Source organism: Cloeon dipterum, chromosome 1 (assembly GCF_949628265.1).
Source record: "Cloeon dipterum chromosome 1, ieCloDipt1.1, whole genome shotgun sequence".
NCBI lineage: Eukaryota > Metazoa > Arthropoda > Insecta > Ephemeroptera > Baetidae > Cloeon > Cloeon dipterum.
Window position 1 is genome coordinate 28,017,453 of NC_088786.1, and position 19,313 is coordinate 28,036,765.

General features: G+C 41.8%; 1 protein-coding gene across 8 annotated transcripts in view; it reads left to right on the plus strand.

Moving 5' to 3' along the window:
- Window positions 1–1,835: 1,835 nt before the first annotated feature.
- Window positions 1,836–19,313, plus strand: part of LOC135948156 (sal-like protein 1) — a 66,962-nt gene continuing 49,484 nt past the window's right edge. For 3 of the 8 annotated variants that reach the window (XM_065497268.1, XM_065497271.1, XM_065497273.1), the window contains exon 1: window positions 1,842–2,959. In XM_065497268.1, the coding sequence (XP_065353340.1) occupies window positions 2,878–2,959 (82 nt within the window). In that variant the 5' untranslated portion in view covers window positions 1,842–2,877. Of the gene's footprint in view, window positions 2,960–19,313 lie in introns of all 8 variants that reach the window. The other 5 variants (XM_065497267.1, XM_065497269.1, XM_065497274.1 and 2 more) reach the window with 4 other exon arrangements.

The following is a 19,313-nucleotide window of genomic DNA, read 5'->3' on the forward strand; positions in this document are numbered from 1 at the left end:
AGCAGAAGGGGGACGCATTTGGATACACTGCGCCCCTGAGCAGCACAAAAGAAAAAGGTTGTGGGGTTAAATCATATAAAACAAGCAGAGCAGCGGGGAGCCGAACACCCGCCGCCAGCTGAGGGTGGAAATATTCCATTATCGTCCCACATGTGTGCCTGCGCGTAGCGAGGGAGTCAATTTTGCAGGCGGAAGAAGCGTTGCCAAACAGCTATAAACTCATTCATAACACAAACTCAATGATTCCGGAATAAAATTTTCAGTCGATCCTTTTTCAAATTTCTTTTTCTTGTCACTCCACCACTAATTTCATTGATCAGAAAATATTAAATGCTAAAAAATCCCTTACTTTAAAAACCCTTTTATGCCGTGGCCGCCTGTTGGCCTGGGCGCCCTTCGTAATCAGATCAATGCTCGAAATTTGGCTGGACTCCTATTTCTATGCAGCTCTTAACGAATTTCATTTTTATTTGTACTTATAGCAATGAGTGCTGTCAATCATTTTCAACGGCCCATGATTCAGAGCTTCTGCTGTAGCTGGATGGTGAGAATTTTGCTTTGCAGGTGAGGTACTGCTGATGAGACCTGAAGGACTGAAACAGCTTCTGTTCATAGTGCGAGATAATATAATTATTTTCTTCAAAGTTTAACTTTTTGAAAGAATAACAATTTGGTGATAGTATATTAGAACGAATTTAAAAGACAAATAATCTGAATTCAAGCTGATTCAGGTATATCTTTACAGTAATTTTTTGTCTATTAGAAACCCCAGCAGCCAAATGTGTCATCATCCTCTTAGAGCGACTTTGACTGAACCTCTCTGTCTCGTCCCTTCACAGTTATGCCAAAGCTGTGTTTCCCGTACGCGTGTGCACTCTGTCTGCAAATCCATCAGCCCACAATAAAAGCGCAGTCGGCAAATTGACACGGATTACTTTGTAAGCTGCTTTTATTCTCTCCCTACACACTATCATATTTTAATATTTCCCCGCAGTGGGAGACACGCATTGATTTTTAGCAGCTGAAACAAAATCTACTCACAGGTTAGCAAATAATGCAAATTTATTATTTTTAATGCATAATATTAAACAACCTTTTGAATTAATAATAACATCAAAGAGATAAAAATGTTACTAACTAGGCAGAGTTTATTGTTAATTTTATGATAATATTGATTCTGTAATTTTTGCTCTCTTTTAATAAAAGAATACATCTAAATAAACTAAACTAAAATTGTTATTGTTGAGATAAATATTGTATTAAATCAAATGAAGTTTGCTACGTTTATTACACTAAAATTTTTATCTTTTTATAGAAAATTAAACTATTATAAACTAGATTTTCAATTACATAATCAAAAAATGTTACAACAAAAATGTTTATTTCAATATTGCTTCAAATTAAGACGTTTAGAAACAAATTAATAACGTCTCAGCTATCTCAATTTTGAACCAATCCAATCTTTTTGCAATCTAGTTGCCTTCTTGCAGTCAGTGGTCACGGCAAGGTTGTGAGACAGTACAAAATTCAAACTAAATCAAGCAGGATAGCTGTTTCTCGAGCGAGTGAACAAGTGTCGGGGGGCAAAGACCAAAAAGTCAGATCGGCACAGCGCAGATGGCCCACACCACAGAGTTGATAAGAAAAGGAGTGACAAGCAGGTCGCAGGTGCGAAGTGCAAGGTTGCTAGCCCCATAGTCTACCAATAGGTGTAGGGTGTGGGTGCCTATAGTGTGTGCTGGGGGGTTCGGCGTGTGCGGCAGAACTCACGACCAGAGAGCGAATGCAGTGCAGAGCGCGCGACGCAGCGCCACCGCCGGCAGCCGACTTGCAGCCTGCCACTGCCACCCCACTACCAGAGACCGGAGAGAGCAGAGCATTTCAACAAATTCTCTCGTCATTTCCCTCGCAGGGCACACACGCACCACATCGCTGCCTGCTCGCGAGTCGCACGTCTGCAAAGTCTTCAGGAGCGATTTTTTTCTTCCCTCGACAGTTCGCGAATTGTGCCCCGGTGCCGAAGAGGAGTGATATTCGCGAGACAAGTGGTGCTGCTCAGAGGAAAAATTGGCTCTCATCCGACTCCTCCCCCTCCAGTAGCCGGTCGGGACATCTTCGGACGGCGTCCCGGTGCGCGAGTTAAGACACCCTTTCCCACCGGCGACCAGCGTGCACCCCGAACCGGCTCGGGGTAGTCGGGGCGGATAGTGGACGGTAGAGGGCAGTCGCGTCTAGTGGGCAGGTCCAGAGATTGTGTGTGCGCACTTGTATCATATCCATATTTATGTGTTGGAGCTAACCAATGGGAAGGCGTCTGCGGAGGCTTTGACTGGCTCTCCCCTCTCCTGGCTGTCCCCTTGTTTAACTCGCCCGAGAATAAGATTATCATAAGCAGTCAGCAATATTGATAATCATAGCCAGCGGCAGCAGCGGCCGGAGCAGCAGCATCTCTACTGTGGTGTGTCTGTGTCGAGTGCGCCCCAGCCGCCGTGACCCGACTGTGTGTGTGTGTGCGTTTGTGAGGGGGTGCCTTCGAGGTGGAGGTGGAACACACACACACACACAATACTCTCTCACACACACGCCGAAAGACTGGAAACAATATTGCATGAGCAGTTATCATACAGCAAGACTTGCGCAGTGCAACTGAGAAACTGTATTGGTGGTCAAAAAATTTCTGCCGAGAAGAAGAAAAGTGCTGAAAGATGAAGCTGTAGTCAGCACTTTGCCGCAGGCCACGCATCATAACCATCTGCACACCCGCTCGTCGCTCTGCTCCACAAACAGTCTTCAGGCAGTGTCCAGCCGACTTCTGTCCGGCGGTCATGTGCTGATCCTGAGACTGTTTCGCCCCCGCGGACGTCACTTGGCAGCATCATGTCTAGGAGGAAGCAGGCGAGACCGATCAGGGTGCTCGAGCCAGAAGATGCTCTGCAATCTGCACTTACTGAACCTGCTGGTGAGTAGATGCACCCCGAAAAACGGGTTATTAATTTTTTACTCAAATTAAATTAAATTAATTTATTTTAGGTCAGAAACTTATACTAATATTTAAATCAGTTTCGTATATTTGACCAAAAACATACCGTCGGCAAAATGATCTTAAACGGTCCTGAGACGGATCTGTTTGCGAGCTCGAGTGGTCCGCTATGCGAAACGCCGGTGAGCGAGAAGGGGCCTCGCGACTGGGAAGTGCCGTGCCACACCGCGCCGAAAGCGCGCCGCAAACCTCGCTAAACACATTTTTAAGCCGCTTCGCTGTCTGTATATATCTGCCGCGTGCCGCGAATTTCATCCAGAGATGGATTCATTTAATATGCCACATTCTTCATCAGAGAAATTATTAATTTCGGCTTTTTTTTGTTCCTCTGCCGACAGACTGGCATTTTTTCTTTATTCAGAATTCCTCTCTCACGTGTTTTTTTTATTACCTTGGTCTGACCTAAAAAATTTCCTTATCAGTTGCACACTAAAAAACTTTTCAGCTTTTTTGGAAACAACAATTAAATTTAATTTTTTTAAAAAAAAAGTTTCCGCATTGATTTTAACTCAGTAACTCTGCAAAAATCAGGATATTTGCTGAAATATAATTTGAACCCAAAATACACGAGAAATCTAACAATCATGGACCAACTCTTCTTTGCAAGTCAAGAAATAGCATCATTTAACTCAGAATTTCATAATCATGGTTTGCTTATGATTCGGCACCAGCAAGCGCGCGAGTTGCGACAATGTTATTATGAAGTATACGCGCGAGAAATGCTAATTTTATAACAAATTCCGTGCGAAGCAGACTCACACGTATATGTTTTGCTTGCATTATAAAACGCGTTGAATGAGTCTCCGCGCGCATAAATATCCGTGGCGAGAACAGCACTTTGCGCTGAAAACCCTCGTCAAGTGCAGCACGCACTTGAATTGCCTCTTATTTCATGCGAATAACGCACTCGAGTGCTTTTTATGCGCCAACAAAATAATTAAATATGTAAGTCCCTCAGCACCATATTTTTATTAAATTATAAATTTTTATTCGTCATGCAAGTGTACGTAGAGACAGGGGTGAAATTGGATAAGGGGTTTGCTCGAATTTGATATTCAAAGCGATTTTTTGTGGTAGTTTGAGGTTTGCCTGACTGGCGAAAGAAGTTTGCCGCCGCCACACCGCGTGCGCCTGGTAAAACTCGCGGTCTAACCTCATCATTTTCCCTCCGTTTATTTCCATCTGGGCCGCCTTCAATTTTCTCCCGCGCCTTTCATCCCAAACCTTATTTCTCCCATTATGCATACAAACAAACTCTGCGCTGGGGCAAAAGTTTCTATGCATTGGAAATGATTTAAACTCCAGCATAACTGCTATCAAGCGCTGTAATGAGTGCGAAGTAAATTGAGGTGATATAAAGAATGCACAGTTAATTTGCGTGACCTGCAGTGAAATGAATGTTGTGTGAACTTAAATTTTATTTAAAGTAATAGTTATCATCAATAATATAGTTGTTTCAACGAAGTTGAAGGATATTCTGCATGGAAGTAGAATTACAAGTATATAATGATTTTCCATGAAATTTTTTTTAAAGTCGCGTCAGCGTTAAAGAATATCAGGTCAAATTAAATGTTTTATTGCAACGGAACTATATTGGAGATCCAGCAATATAAAACCTTTTGAAACGAGAGAATTGGAATAATTTTTATTCATTTTCGCGTAACCCTGCTATGCGATGATATTTTTGTGTTAGGAATCATCATACCATTTTTTAACTAAAATATCTAATCCATAGAATTAATTATTAAGTATTTTGTTCTATGATCACGGTATGATATAATTAACCAACGCACCGAAGAAGTACTTTTTTGTTTTAATCAAACAACGATGCTATTCATAGATGTTATCATGTTGCAAATCATTTCCAAATTTTTAGCCTTTGGAAACAATTCTATAATATTGTCTAATTCGTTGCCTTTGTTCATGTGTTTATGCTATATATTATATGTATGAGAAGCAGTTAAATGTTTCACAATTTTTTTGTATTTTATGGACCATATTTTTAAAACTATTTTAGTATATTTACATGAAAACTGGAATAAATATTGTATAATTTTTTACATCTTCTGGGTTATACTATCAACATATAACTCGATTAGTTAAGAAATTAATATGTTTTTTTGTGAAGTACATACACGATGTGCTAAATATTTTAAAGGCCATTTATAATCAATTAAAACTAAAAGTTGAAATCGATTGTTGAGTAAAGACTGCCTGTTTAAAATTAAATATTCGTGGATAACCAAAAATGTAATGCCAACAAGCGTTTTCAAACTTCCATGTGCCAACAATAGTTCACCATTATGGTGCCTTTAAAATAGATTGATACTTTCATCGCTTTGAAATTTCATATCCATAATTTGGCTGTGTCTATTTTAAGTGTATATTTTTTGCAAAAATTTCAAATAAACGACTTCATATTTGTTTATATGGACTTAATTAATTGTTTTTATTTTGAATAATAAACCTTAAAATAAAGCAATTATGCTCAAATACACATATTGCTCAACAGTTTTATTTGCACGATAATTATGAAAATTATCACCTCCATTTCATTATAATAAAAAATATAAATTTCAAGTGCACGCTGAAGAATTACGCGTCAGAGATGATGAATGTGCAATGTAATGTGTAGCTGATGAGGGTTCAATATAGTTCAATATCCTGAAAAGTCTACACAGTGTCATTGATTTGGTGTTGCATGAAAATATACCTATACCATAAATTCAAATTTATTTTGATTACATTTATTCATTCAATTTAATATACAGCTCAGCTTTTCAACTTCAAAAAAATCAGAGTAATGCTCAATCCTTTCAGACTAAACGTTGATAATCTGCTTGAACTACGACATCACCCCCTTAGTAAATTCAGAGTAAAATATTGACCACTCTGCAGCAAGTGTGCGATATGACTAATTAGTGACAGTTTTCACGCTCTCCAGACCGGCAAGCAAATTCGTCGCGTTGTAAGTGTCACATTAATTGGGCCGCCGTTCATCATAACGCTCATAACAGTTATGATTGGTGAGAGTTATGAAGAGAGCACACTGCTGCTCGTGTTTTATTTTTCTTGGCTGCGGTTCAAGCGTTATGAATATGAGAAGCGACGGCATTTAACTCGCCTGCTCGTCATATTCCGACGGTGGCTCGCGATTCAAACACGCATGCGACACTACAAATTAGCCGCTCGTCATAATCTGTCAGATCAGCCAGAGGCACGGGTTGCTTGCAAGTTTGCCACTTCTTAGCACATATCTGAAGGGGGAAGCGTGTGAGCTTAGTGGGGGTGCTTCATGAGTCGGGCAAAAAACATCTGATGCCTGCTGCCGCCTGTCACGTGAGATCGTTTATCATAATTTGGATAACGACAACGGCCGCATTGTTTTTACACATGGTGCGACTTATTTAACAGCAACTGACTCTCCTCAATCAGTGCTTTGAACGAACAAACCATTGAAACGTGATTTATTTATTTTTTTAAATGAATTTTTTTTGTTTCCTCCAGAATAACAAATTAAAGTTGCATTGAAAATTTGAGAATTAAGTTAAAAAATCACAAGTACTATTTAGCTCAAAAGAATTTTTCATGGAAAGCACCCACCATACTCAACCAACGTTCCATCACCATACTCAAAAGTTTGGGTCAATGCAGTCGTAAATAAATAATTCCAGGGAAGGCGAGCTCAAATTGAAAACACATGGCTGTAAAAATATATAAATAAATGCCCCTCACTGCTTAAGGGCATCACACACAAATAAATGTAATATTGCAGCAGAGAGCAAAGGGAGCAGACCGAAGACAAGCTCGGGGTTTTATTGCACAAGGAGAGCCGGCGCGAGATGATGAGAGCAGGGGCTTTGAAAAATGAGATATTAGATATGACCGGCCATCGTTTATGGGTCGAAAAGTAAAAAAGCTCTCAGAGAAAAGAGCAAAAATGTTTTACTAAGAGCTCAAGTGGCTTCAGCACTTTTATTTCCTCGCATCGATAGCATCGGTCTGGTAACAAAACGGAATGATAAACTGAACTGGCGCTTTCTTCAAATCCGCAATGTTAAAACTTCCTTTTCTGGCGACAGCTATAGCGCCGCTTTCAAAATTCCGAGGCGACGTGTCGCGGACGGAAACCGCGAATTAATTTGCGCGAATGCGTGCCAAAGGAAAGTACAAGCAGATTGAATTAGCCGGCCGGTTGATTGGCACGCCGCGAAGTCGCGCTCTCGCACGCAGAATAAAAAAGTCTGGAGCAGGGGGATGCTGCCGGCCTGCTCGCGCTATAGGGGAGAGCGGCGCCTAAATGATGAGCTGAGAGGAGCGCAGCAGGTGTGTCATAGCTCTCGATTTATGGGCCAGGCGTTGCTCAGATATTTCCCTGTCATAATCTGGCCGTCGGCGGCTGCTTTGCGAACCAAACGACAAGAAACACTCGCATACACTTTTCATCTTAGCAGCCTCTCCGCCACAACTTGTAAGCTTGAATCATTAGTTGCACGCCGGGATAATTAATGGAATCATTGAAATTGTTCGTCGTCTTATTATTTGTCGGGATTTGAACTTATTTTTACCTTTTCCCGGAGCAGTTTCTCCTCTATAGCGTTGTGGCCAATTACACTTACAAAGAAAAGATCGATTGTCTAAAGCTGGATTGAATTCAGAATGAAATTACTTTACATCATTATTCGTAATGCATCGTGCGCATTTTTCAACTCCCACGACTGCGGCTAAAGGGAACACTCAAGACGCAGTCATAATCAGCCATAAAAGCGCGATTAAGTCTGCTTTAAGCGAGCTTTATCGTTCAGCTTTTATATTGCAACAATAATTCAGCACACACGGGCAGAAAAGGGAATATAAATCGAACAGCAGAACTAAGCTACACATTTTCAGAAAAAGCGGATCTGAAGTGGAAACAAATGTGAAAATTTCAATGATGCTGACATCACTCGAAGCAATAATAATCCGCGCAACCAGATTGTGTAAATACAAATTAACGTGTGCCCAAACACGAATTAAAAATTTATGGCACTCTCGATTTTACGACCCTGACGCCGCCGCCGCGCGGCCCTCGCCTGCGCTGAACCCTTTTTATTGACGCTCCGCGTCGCGAAAAGAACAAGAAAATATGCCTCGTCACTTCTTCGCGGGCAAATCGAACGACAAAAGTTTGCTGCATTATCGGTGGCCATTGGTGCATTAATTAACGACCATTTCCATGGTTTTTTTACTCAAAATTCGGCATCCTGTCAGCGGGTGTCTACAAAACACGCGGGACAAAAACAGCGACTAAAGAGGCCCCGCATGAACTTCCCTATCTCGTGATTAATAAATTTTGTGCACAAAAGCTACGCTGAGCTCGATTTTATGAATGATGCGTGTAAGGTGTATCGCCTTTGATGTACACTTTTTTTATCCGAATTATGAATGGGTTCATACATGCCCACGCGGTCCATTCAAAGTCTCGATTTTTTGGGTCTTCTCACTTTGATATGCTTAGATTATTCACGCTTCTACCTCGTCTCATTATCCAAAGAGTAGCATCACAATGAGCTGCGTAAATATAGGCAAAACCAATATTAATATTGAATTATTTGCTGTCTTAGTGAGCTATCGCAAGAAACCGCAAATAATATGCTTATATATCTGTCAACAGAAGTCCAAGAAGCAAAAAGCATGACAAATCGACCCAGATTGATTCTTTCCACGGGCGTTATGTTCATTAATCTGATAGATTATTTGCACAGGAGAGAAATTTGCCCAACCTTCAACTAACATTTTTGCTAACCCAAGTTCAATCAAGCATTGATGAAAGGTGTGTAATCGAAACACTTTATTGTGTTCTTTTTGCCCTATGAAGTTAAAGGTCATTGTTTTCCGAACCCTTTCCACTCACTTTTTCTTGTTGTTTTCTTTCTGTAAGCATACACAAAGGTTATCAACAATTAAATTAGGATTAACTAAGTAATTAATTCAGAAAGGGAATATAGCTCGGTGTTGGAAAGAGAGCGATTCCGATAATTAATTTACACGCTTGGCGTTGCATCAGCAGGAATTCTGAATTATTGGAGAAGTGCATTAAGAGGTGCTGAAAAAGGTCACAACCGATGCACGCTCTTTAATGTATGATCTCTCGCATGTAATTATCGCTGCGATGACGGTTCGTTTTCCTCTCAAGAATCCAAGGTTTTCTTTCTGCCAGCGTATATATGTACAGTGCAGCACGACTCTCTCATTGTCAGATCACAATGCAAATCAGCACGCAATTGTTCCATCAATACCGATCCGGTGTCAATAATACACTCATATATTATAAAATATGTCCGCGTGCATATAATTACCCTCGTATATGCAATTCGAAGGCCTCGCCGAGATGCTTGCCGCAGATATGGATCGTATGAAATTATTTATTGAGCTGATATCATATGAAACCGCCTACTCGTCGAATGGAAAAAAAATCAGCGTCGCACGCATCACAGCTGCTGTATAGAGAGGACGATGTAATTCCAATACAGTTACTTTCTATTAAATTTATGCATTTTCTCTGGCATTGTCACCATTCTCATGAAATTGCTCGGGCAGCCAAGCCAGCGATTCTGAGAAGTCATAATGTAAAAATCGGACCTTACTTTTTATCCAGTCGCAGCCGAAAGTGTCGACAGAAATAATAATTAATTTCACGCTGATCACGGGAGAGCAAAGCAAAGCAAGCTCTCCCACGCCAACAAAGCGGCCGGCCAGCAGCGAGAGCGAGCAATCCGTCCGATTTTCACGTGTAAAGCAGCTCATATATGTATATATGTATATTGAAAGGCCCAGAAATAGCTGCCGCCGCCGCCGTAAATTAGTCTGAATCTCTCATCGGCAGCTTTTGTTATGACTGCCAGATAATTAATGCTCGCCGCGCACAATGAGCACAGGTATCCAAACATCTGCACTCGTACTTATTCCTCCCAAACTCATGTTTGAACACTAACATTTTGCTCCTTTTCGTCTCGTCGTCATTGGTCTACACAATATGTGATTTATAATCCCGGCGAGAGCGTGTTAACTGTGAGAAAAATCGGTGAACGCGTCTCGCGCGCTGCACAATATTTAATCACTCGGATAGAACATTACTTGGCACAAACGGCTCCGAATCATCGCATGCCTACTGAGCCGCACTTTTCTATGAAAAATGTTTTGTGAGCTCGCCGTGCTGCTGACACGCTGATGATATTTTACAAAGAATTGGAACCGCCACCGTTGGCTGCTGGAAAAATTTGTTGTACAATTAATTTCGATGCGCGCGGCCAAAAAGGGTTACATGCCCGTCAAACGAATCGTGAGCATTTAACGCTGTGTGACTAAACCAGACATTTTTTGTTTGTTCCTTATATGCTGAGGAAATCATTTCGATTTTGATGCAGCTGAATAGCCTTGGCAAAATTGACTGTTTTTGAGTTATTAGCTCTGTGCCCCTGAAACGGATCCACTTGGTTAATCGCCACCAAGCGTACACACAATTAAAGTGTGCAAACGCCTAATCCAATAATTAAGTAAGTGTGGTCCGCCTTTATAGTGAGCTGCCTCACTTACACACCAGTTTGTGTGCGGCACTCATAGCTGTTGAGGACGTTGAGTTTGGTGCGCTCTCTAGTTGAGCAGTGGCACCTCGTCAGGTATTCGCTTTCGCGCACCCGCCCGCCCGCCGCACAGAAAAGAAAGAGAACAAACTATTCGCGGCCATAAAATCTATTCTCGTTACACGAATTGTTAACAACGCCTCAATCTGCGCCCCAGAGCGAAAGAAACGACGCAACTGAGTCGGAAAAAAAATATTTCTTAATGCGATGCAGTCTGAAAACCGCGAATTTCGGATCGGGTTGCCAAGGCGACTCATTAGTTTTATGCTCAACAACGCAGTCTTGTCAGCACTGCACACGCGTATATCAGCTTTCAATTAGGACTTCATTAACATGCATAAACATCGGTTTCAATTAGTTCACTCAGGTAGAGCATGTGTGCAGGTAAAACATTTGTTCACTTGGCGAATCGGTTTTCAAGCTGCGGACGAATCCAAAGGATCATAAAAACGCGAGGAAAGAATATGAATTGGAATCTTAGCGTTTCCTTTCCCAACAATTAGAACTACAAAGGCAATTTTTTCAGATACACACGTGTGTGCATACATTCCTCTTTGGCGGAGAAAGCCGCTAATGCGGTCTGAACTTTTACTGCCGAAAATAAAAAAAAGCCGCACTCGGCCGAGGCGCATATTGTACCAAAATGATATTTTTGTTTCTGCTAGACACACAAACTATAACTACTGCTGCCTTTCCTTTTACACAAACCGCGCGCCGCGCTTGTCGAGCAGCAAAAAATGTCGCGACGCCGCCTATGATGAAGCGAAGAAGTTATGAGAGCTTTAAAAAGTGAGATGACACACCGCTTGTGTTTTAAGAAATGCGAGTGTTGATATCTGGCAGCGAGTATGACAGCCCTCCTCATCTCCATGGCCCTCCAGATTCGTGCCAGAGGACGGCACGAGACCAAACAAAACTCGAGCACCGGTTAAATTTGAAAATTCAGTCGCACTTACTCTTAAAATTCTTAGCCGTCCGGTTCAGCTTAAAAAATCTGGGGACATTTTAGTTATTATTTAAATTAATTAATTTAAGTTAACATATTCATGTGTGGCTGTGAGGAAACTTAACATCATGTTTTTCTCTTTATAAAACTAAAGTAAATTTATTCGGTACGAACAGATTTTAAATTCAAATCCGAGCACAATTATAAATGTAAAACGTACTTAAATTATCCATGCAAAAATTTTAATTTTTGTAAATGTCTTTTTGACAAAGATAAAAATTCCGCGGCTGAAACACTGATTGTCTTTGCAGTCCTCATTAGCATGTGACGACGTGTGCGTGCCCTCGGCTGATGCATACCCGGCGCGTATTAATTCGTGATGATCTCTGCCCGCCGTCATATTTATACACACTCACTCTCCAACTCTCCACTCGGAATGTATTTCGGTATATCCAAACACGCATATATAATATATCGCGGTAAGATCAAACGAAAAATTTTACACTCCCCGCTCGTTATGAAGTACTGCAGGGTGTCATAACCTTATTACCCGGCTCTCGTCGACCGGCTTAAACACAGCTAAGCGCTATAATTAAATATCGCCACCCTTTCTCTCTCGACTGCCGCCCATACTGCACACATTATTCAAACGCACGTCCTGGGCGCCGGTTTAATTAGTAATAACCGGCGGCGGGTGGCGGGGGAGCAAGGAGGCAAGGGTTAACTCGCAGATGAAAGCTGGGAAATTAATTTTTGTCGGTTGCCGCCGACGGTGACGTTGTCTTCGAGCGCAAAAAACAGCGTGTCTCTTTACACCTTCAAAGAGATGTTTAAAATTCCGCTTCTCGCACCATTTGACGGGAAATTATGTAAATTGTCGCGCAGGCAAAATGGCAAAATACATTGTAGTTCTTCGTATGGCTTGCTACAAAAATACCGTAGCCGATATTCGCTTTATGAATATCTTTCCTCGCTGCCAAACCTCAGCATGCGATCGATGGCTATGTATTTAAAATCGCATTTCTGTCTCATGAGCAGTCACGTGTGCAGGATGTGCAGAGGTATCCTTTGCTAAGAGCCGGCTCATGACTGACAAAGTTATGATTTTGCATCGAAGAGGCAGCCAGTCAGGTTTTCTATACGCGCACAATCAATATTATAAAGGCAGGGCGGCGAAATTCGACACTGGCGGCGGCTCTTCTGGGAAGACGTGCTGCTTGATGGAGTAATATTCACTTGCTCGCTCATTGAAGGAGGGATCGTTGGCTGAAGCAGCGTGTGTACACAACATCATCATTTGTACTCGCTCTGGTAAGAGGGGCATACTTATCTGCTGCTGGAAACCACTCAGACGGAAAATGGAACCAAAGCTCATGTTGCGACCATGTTATATTATTATAAAGCCGGCCGGGGTAATTCACTTACGCTATGAGAACACATTTTTCCTACAGACCTATTTTCGGTGCGGCAGATGCCGCGGCGAAAGAAATGTTTCTCATTCTCCTCCTCCATAATTTCGCGACACAATGAACAGCCTCCGTCGGCCGTTTCTCAATCCCGTTTCAGTTGAAAAACGAATATTAATCTCGACATGAGCCGGACGTTTTGGCGCTCAGCCATCTCCAGAGTGAAAACAAGATCTTTTGTTCTCGCGAAAATTATCAAAATAATGCGTGGATCATCGTGGGCGAAACGATTTTTCTCTTTGTTTACATATCCGCACGCACACGCCCTTGCAGATCTCTCCGGCTGCTCAGCTGCCGCTGGCCGACTTCCAACTTAACACTTCGGCAGCTCTGTTGCCTAATAACCAGGGGCGGCGAGCGTCAATCTTTCTGTTGGAAAGGGGTGGCTGACTAACAGTTACAAATTCGAGACATGAATTCGGTGCGGATGCATTCTGACCTCTCAGGTTGAGTTACTCTCGCTCAGCTCAAGTTTCACGCCACCGATTGCAACCCTTCCTCTTCACATGAAGCCACCCTCTTCCATTAAATTTCACGGACATTACCCAGCGTCTGCTTAAACCATAATTCATGGCCCTCTTGGGTCGTTTTTGCAACAACTTATTCAATTTGAATTTAAAAATATATTTAATTAGCATAAATTCATATAATTATTCAGTGTTTGATAAAGATTTTTCCAACATTGGGAAACAGCATTTAAAAATTTTGTTGCACGTCATGCAAATATTCAAGCCGAGTAGATGTAAAAGTCCTTTTCCATACCAAGGTTATACTCTGCGGCACAACCGTCTCTCAACCACGCAGCTCGCAGCAACAATCTGCATGAAAACAGTAGCTGGCTCTCAGAGCCTTTTAATATTATGATTATTGCAATTATTTATTTCTTCGTGAAGGACAGTGCGTAATTCACTCTCTCCAGCCGTCCATATTTTTATCTCCCGAGCGCACCTGGTCGCTCGTTGGTTTCTCAGCAGACACTATTCGCCGGATTTTCGCTTCGGCTGATGGGTGTATATCATGCAAATTCACTGCGTTTAATAAAACTAAACGCAACAGAAGATGAAGTAAGCTGATAATTACTATAAATATAAAACTTCTCAACCGACGCTTCGGTGGAAATATAAATTGAATGATGCTGTTGGAGCCGAGGACAATGCGAAAAATATTAGTTACAAATGTATGAATAACTGATGGTTATCAGTTCGAGTGCTGCTGCAAAAGGTGGCATTAAAACGCACAATGGAGGCGTATAAAATTACCTTCCTTAATAGCCCCCGCTCTCTCTCTCTCTCTTTCTCTTCGGCAGCAGCTCCGAGCAAACGTGAATGTGATTTTATCGCCCGGCGGCAGCACTCCCGTGTATCCAAAAAATAACACAGCTGACTGCCGAGCAAATAGTATGAAATATGCCCGGCAATTTGTCTAGCCGCCCACCAGCTTCATCTGCTTATTAGATGGCTATCAGAGGTGGCTTTTTTGTATCGGTGTAATATTTTCATTTTAGAGGAAGCATGTGCATAAAATTTGTTGAGCACGCGTGGCTCACTCGCCCTTTCAAAAATCGAAATGACAGCCGAGCAAGCAGCATTATTAATCTTGGCCCGCACCGCCGCCGCTTTGTGCGTTCAAGAGGAAGAGGCCAATTAATCAACACTTTTGATATTTAAACGGAGATAAAGTGTATTTTGATAACCTTTGAGTGCGGCCGGAAAATGTGTTTATTAATAAAGTGACGGGTGAATGAGCTAGCTTTTGTAAAGATTAATAGGCGGGCGTGCATAAATTTGATGGCAGGAAATTTGCACGGAAGTTTTGCTCACCATGTCGTTTCCTAAAAGGGTTTGTTGAAAATACCATGTAGAGATCATTATATGTATTTTTTCTTGTAAAATTTACGGCAAATTGTGAGATTGCTTACAGTATTTGCTCCCATTCATATTTAGCAAAAGCGGGTTGAACCAAAAACCAAAAGCTCCGAATCACTGAAATAAAGTGTTCATGCTCCGTGAACTGCTCAATTGGCTTGCAAAATTCGTCAATTGTGTCTTGCAAAATGGCCGAAATAGAATGAAACGGCTCGATCAACGTTCGCCGCTAGTAAACCCATAGTTCAGCACTGGGCAGCTGTCAAAAGCTTTGCTGTGCACACAATGTTGCTGACGAAATGAAATAATAACGCTCCAAACGACAGAGAGTGAATTATGCTAATATGATCGGGAGGAAATAATGCAGTGTGCGACGCTAATCTCTGGTATAGACGTGGGGCGCAGACACACATCAGATGTATTTTTTATTGAAAATTTATATAGCCTTCGAAAAGGAGTCGGTGGAGCGTAAAAAACGGATCTGCCGTGTGACAAAACACATGCAATGGAGCATTATTTTCATAATAGTGGGAGCTGGTTGGAGCTGACACACGTTTCGCCAGTCGGAGCAGATGATGTGAAAGGGAGGATGACACTATTTAATGCACTGCTCATGATGTGACGTACATAAAAAAGTGCGACAACAAAGGCAGAAAAGAACCAATCCCAAGGGCGTCGAAACTCATCGCCCCGAAATTCAAATGCCTCCTCTTTTTTGTTATTATTTGATATCAGTGGCGGAATCGCGGCCAGCAGCATTGTTGTGCGCGAGCAGTTCAGCGCGGAGGCATCTGCCGCGCGAAAAAAGTCGCGCGGCACCTTCCTTTCCACGCCATCTCGGCCGGCATTCAAATCCTACCGGTTTTTGCCCAAGTTATTATATATGGCGCATGACGCGCCATTGGCCGCCGAAAGGTGGAGTTTTAATCAATATTTATGGATTTTGTATAAAAAGCTGAGCTGTTGACACAATCATAAATTTCGCCGGCCCGATTTTCGCCCGGCGCGAACCGCTTTTTGTGTGCAAACCTGCTTCAGGGACCCGCCTGGCGTGACTTTGAAGGAGAATTATTTATATTTGAATGCCTGCCTGCGCGTATTTTTCGTATTTTTCCTTATCCAAAGGGGGCTGCGCGTGGGCCAGCGTGCTGACATTGGCGCAATTAAACGTGCTTAATTGCAGCCGCTTGCTCTCGATTACGTAATTAATGAACTCGCGACGAGGTTGCTGCTGGATTCGTTTCATTTTGCTTTTTTTAATTAAACGGTACCATGTCTGCCTTTTCCAATGGTGGGCTATTTTTTTAAAAATCGGTTCATTCAACACGTGCGCTGATTGCAGCAAACTGTAAATTAAGTGACACTTCAGGCGCGGTACTGCCCCTATCGATTACATCAAATATAGGCCCAAACCAACTATCCTTGCTAATTAATTCAGATTTGCTAATAATTTAACGAAAATTGTTTCAAATTAAATTAGAACCAATTTTAATCCAATTCAAAAGGACTCTCAGAATAGATGTATCAGCCAAAATAGATGAGACGATGATTTTGTGGCAACGCCCTGCTGATCAGATTTCCGAGCTACTTGTGATATTACAGCATTATTTCCTCTCTCGGCCAACACGCACCACACATTTTTGTTTCCCTTTGGCGGTTTTATTGCATTCAGCTGTTTTTGACAGTCTGCGGCGGAGGAATATAGATCCCTTGGTGCTTGGCAAGGGCTTTCATAGGGGAGCTTTAATGAAGATGTTGGTGGAAATATTTGTACGCACGCCACCACGACATGCCATATTTCGCTTTTATGACTTATAAGCCCTCTCAGCCTGCACACTCCCCCGCCGACTCTTCTATATTATATTTTTTCACCCTCCAAGAGTCGCCAATTAATATCTCCGAGCACTCTGTTGAATGTAGCGAAATGATAAATACTAAAGCCTTTTATACTGACCGACAGAAAGGGCACAAGGCTATATATTATGAGAGATATGATGTGCACGAGAATTAGTACTGTTGATAATTTGGACATTTTGTTATCACATTTACATTCAAATAGCGGATACTAACTCAATTTGAGGGTCATACTTTTGAAAAGAAAAATTTAAATGGCACTAAAATAATTATAAATTCACCTTCAAATTAATTATGTCTCTAATTAGCGTCCATTCCATTTGTCAGCTTCTAAACGACAAACGACAATTTTTAAATTATACGACGGCCGATCAAACGATTGCGTCATCACGCGCCGTCATTACGTGCGTCCCCTTGTGGCCTCTGCCTTACAGTGTGTTCACTCTTGTAAGTCAGGTGTTCCTCTGTGGAAATATTGTTAACCCTTTTCAAAACAGAGCGCATGCACACTTCTAATTAGCGCATCAGGCGATGTTCAGATAAGAACGCGGACGAGTTTTGTGGTTTCCTAAGACGCTTATATAATTAACGTGTTAAATTTCAGATTTATGCCTCCATTGAGAGAATAACTCAAACAAGAGCGGAAATTCACGTTCGCACCGGCCGAGAATTGTGCCGCTGTTGAGATAATTGATAACGAACAAAAGTTTCTGGGAATCTCAGAGCACAAATTTGCGCTCGTTGAGATGCAATCTCTGAAATTACATGTGTTAACGATTTGCCTATGACCTGATTAATTACTCGAGAAGATGGAACGCTTGTGAATTTATGTAATGCACGTTTTCCAGCAGCAATTGGCCGTGCACGTCGCTCAGTTCTGGCACAAATGTGATTTGTCTCGGCGGCAGCATCATGAGACGACGCGCGATTAAAATTGAACACCAAGTCCGATGAATTTTCATAACACGACGCGGCGAATCGATTTTTGCTCAAATTCAGCTGCAATGTTTTGGTCACGTCATAAAATTTTACGTGCCAGCTCACATGACTGATAAAAATGTGCGCGCGTGTTTATATATATCAACACCGCGCGCGCACTCTCATGCCTCGAATCTGGTTGCATGTTTGCATTTCTGGTTCATTGAAAGACCTAAACGCGACTCGACGCACCCCACGGGGATGCAAAAAGTGGAAGCCACTCACTTTCTTTCCTTTCACACCCCAGGGGCATTTTTGAGCCTGCAACATCAATATCCATAAAGTGCCACTATACCAGCCAAGGATAATACTATTATTATTTACTCTCAGTCCGCGAGCGGGGTACAGATTTGATATTGCCACGCACGTTCGCCCAACTGTCAAAATTCATATTTGACGTGACGCTATAGTTATTGGTTTTGGTCGTGGTTGATTCAGAAAAGGGAATTTGCCGACACTCTCTCCCCGCAGGAATTTTCCCATTGTGTACCGCGGAATTGAAGCTCATCTCGCATCATCGCACGATGTAAAAATATGTCACAAAGCATCTATATTTTCACGGCGAGCTTTATGATTGCTGCGCAGCCTCAGCGAATAAATAACATTAAATCCGGTGTGTTATAGCTGTTTATGCCGCACTGCATCAGCACCAGCAGTTCAGTTTCCCTTGGCATAAAAGATTGATACCGCCTGCGAATTTGGTCATGTGTTAAATCCATCTCACTTTTCCTTTTTTGGAGAGCGAGATACATACGTGCGTACGCGTTTCAAAGCAAAAGGTCATCCAAGCAGGTGCAAAAGCAAGCTTTTCCGTTTTATTTTCTATCATGCGGACAGTTTTTGGCGGCATTTTTATCGCACTCTATCCGGGACTACGTCATATTTTTATGCAACTGTCAGCTAATTATCTTACTTCTTTTGATTTCGGCTATTGAACGACTACTCCGCAATCAAAAATATGATTTAGTGAATAAATTTTAGCTTTTACAATTCAAAATATTTTACAAACCCTCGATTTATGTGACAGCTGAAAGGGAAGTCTGTTTCTGAGTATCTACACCAAAAGCATTTTCAAGGAAAATGAAAGGCTGCAAATATGAGTGTTTTCATACAATAGATTCACAATACAAACCATGTTTTGCAATCTCGACAGGTTTCAATGCGTCGACCTCCCACAAATGTTAAGTTTCTGTATCCATCCAGCTCAGTAAGTTATAATATATATTTGTTATATACTGATTGAAAACAACCACCTACTGTGCGGCAAGAAAGAGATTCATCTGGACCAAAAATAGCATGATCAACAACAAAAATGCATATAATGTCAACACAAGAGAGGGCGCTTCCAGGGTCACTCTGATTTCTCATGAAATTAAAATAATCATTGTCTTCACGGCGTGACCGGACTGACTGAATTCATCAATCGCGCAAGTGGCTAACTAAATGAATAATGTGGGGCCGTGTGGATGAAGAGGTTTTATTTTGCTGCGTGCGTATTTAATGCTGCTTTTTGATGAGCGCCGCATTTGGTATTCCTGCGTC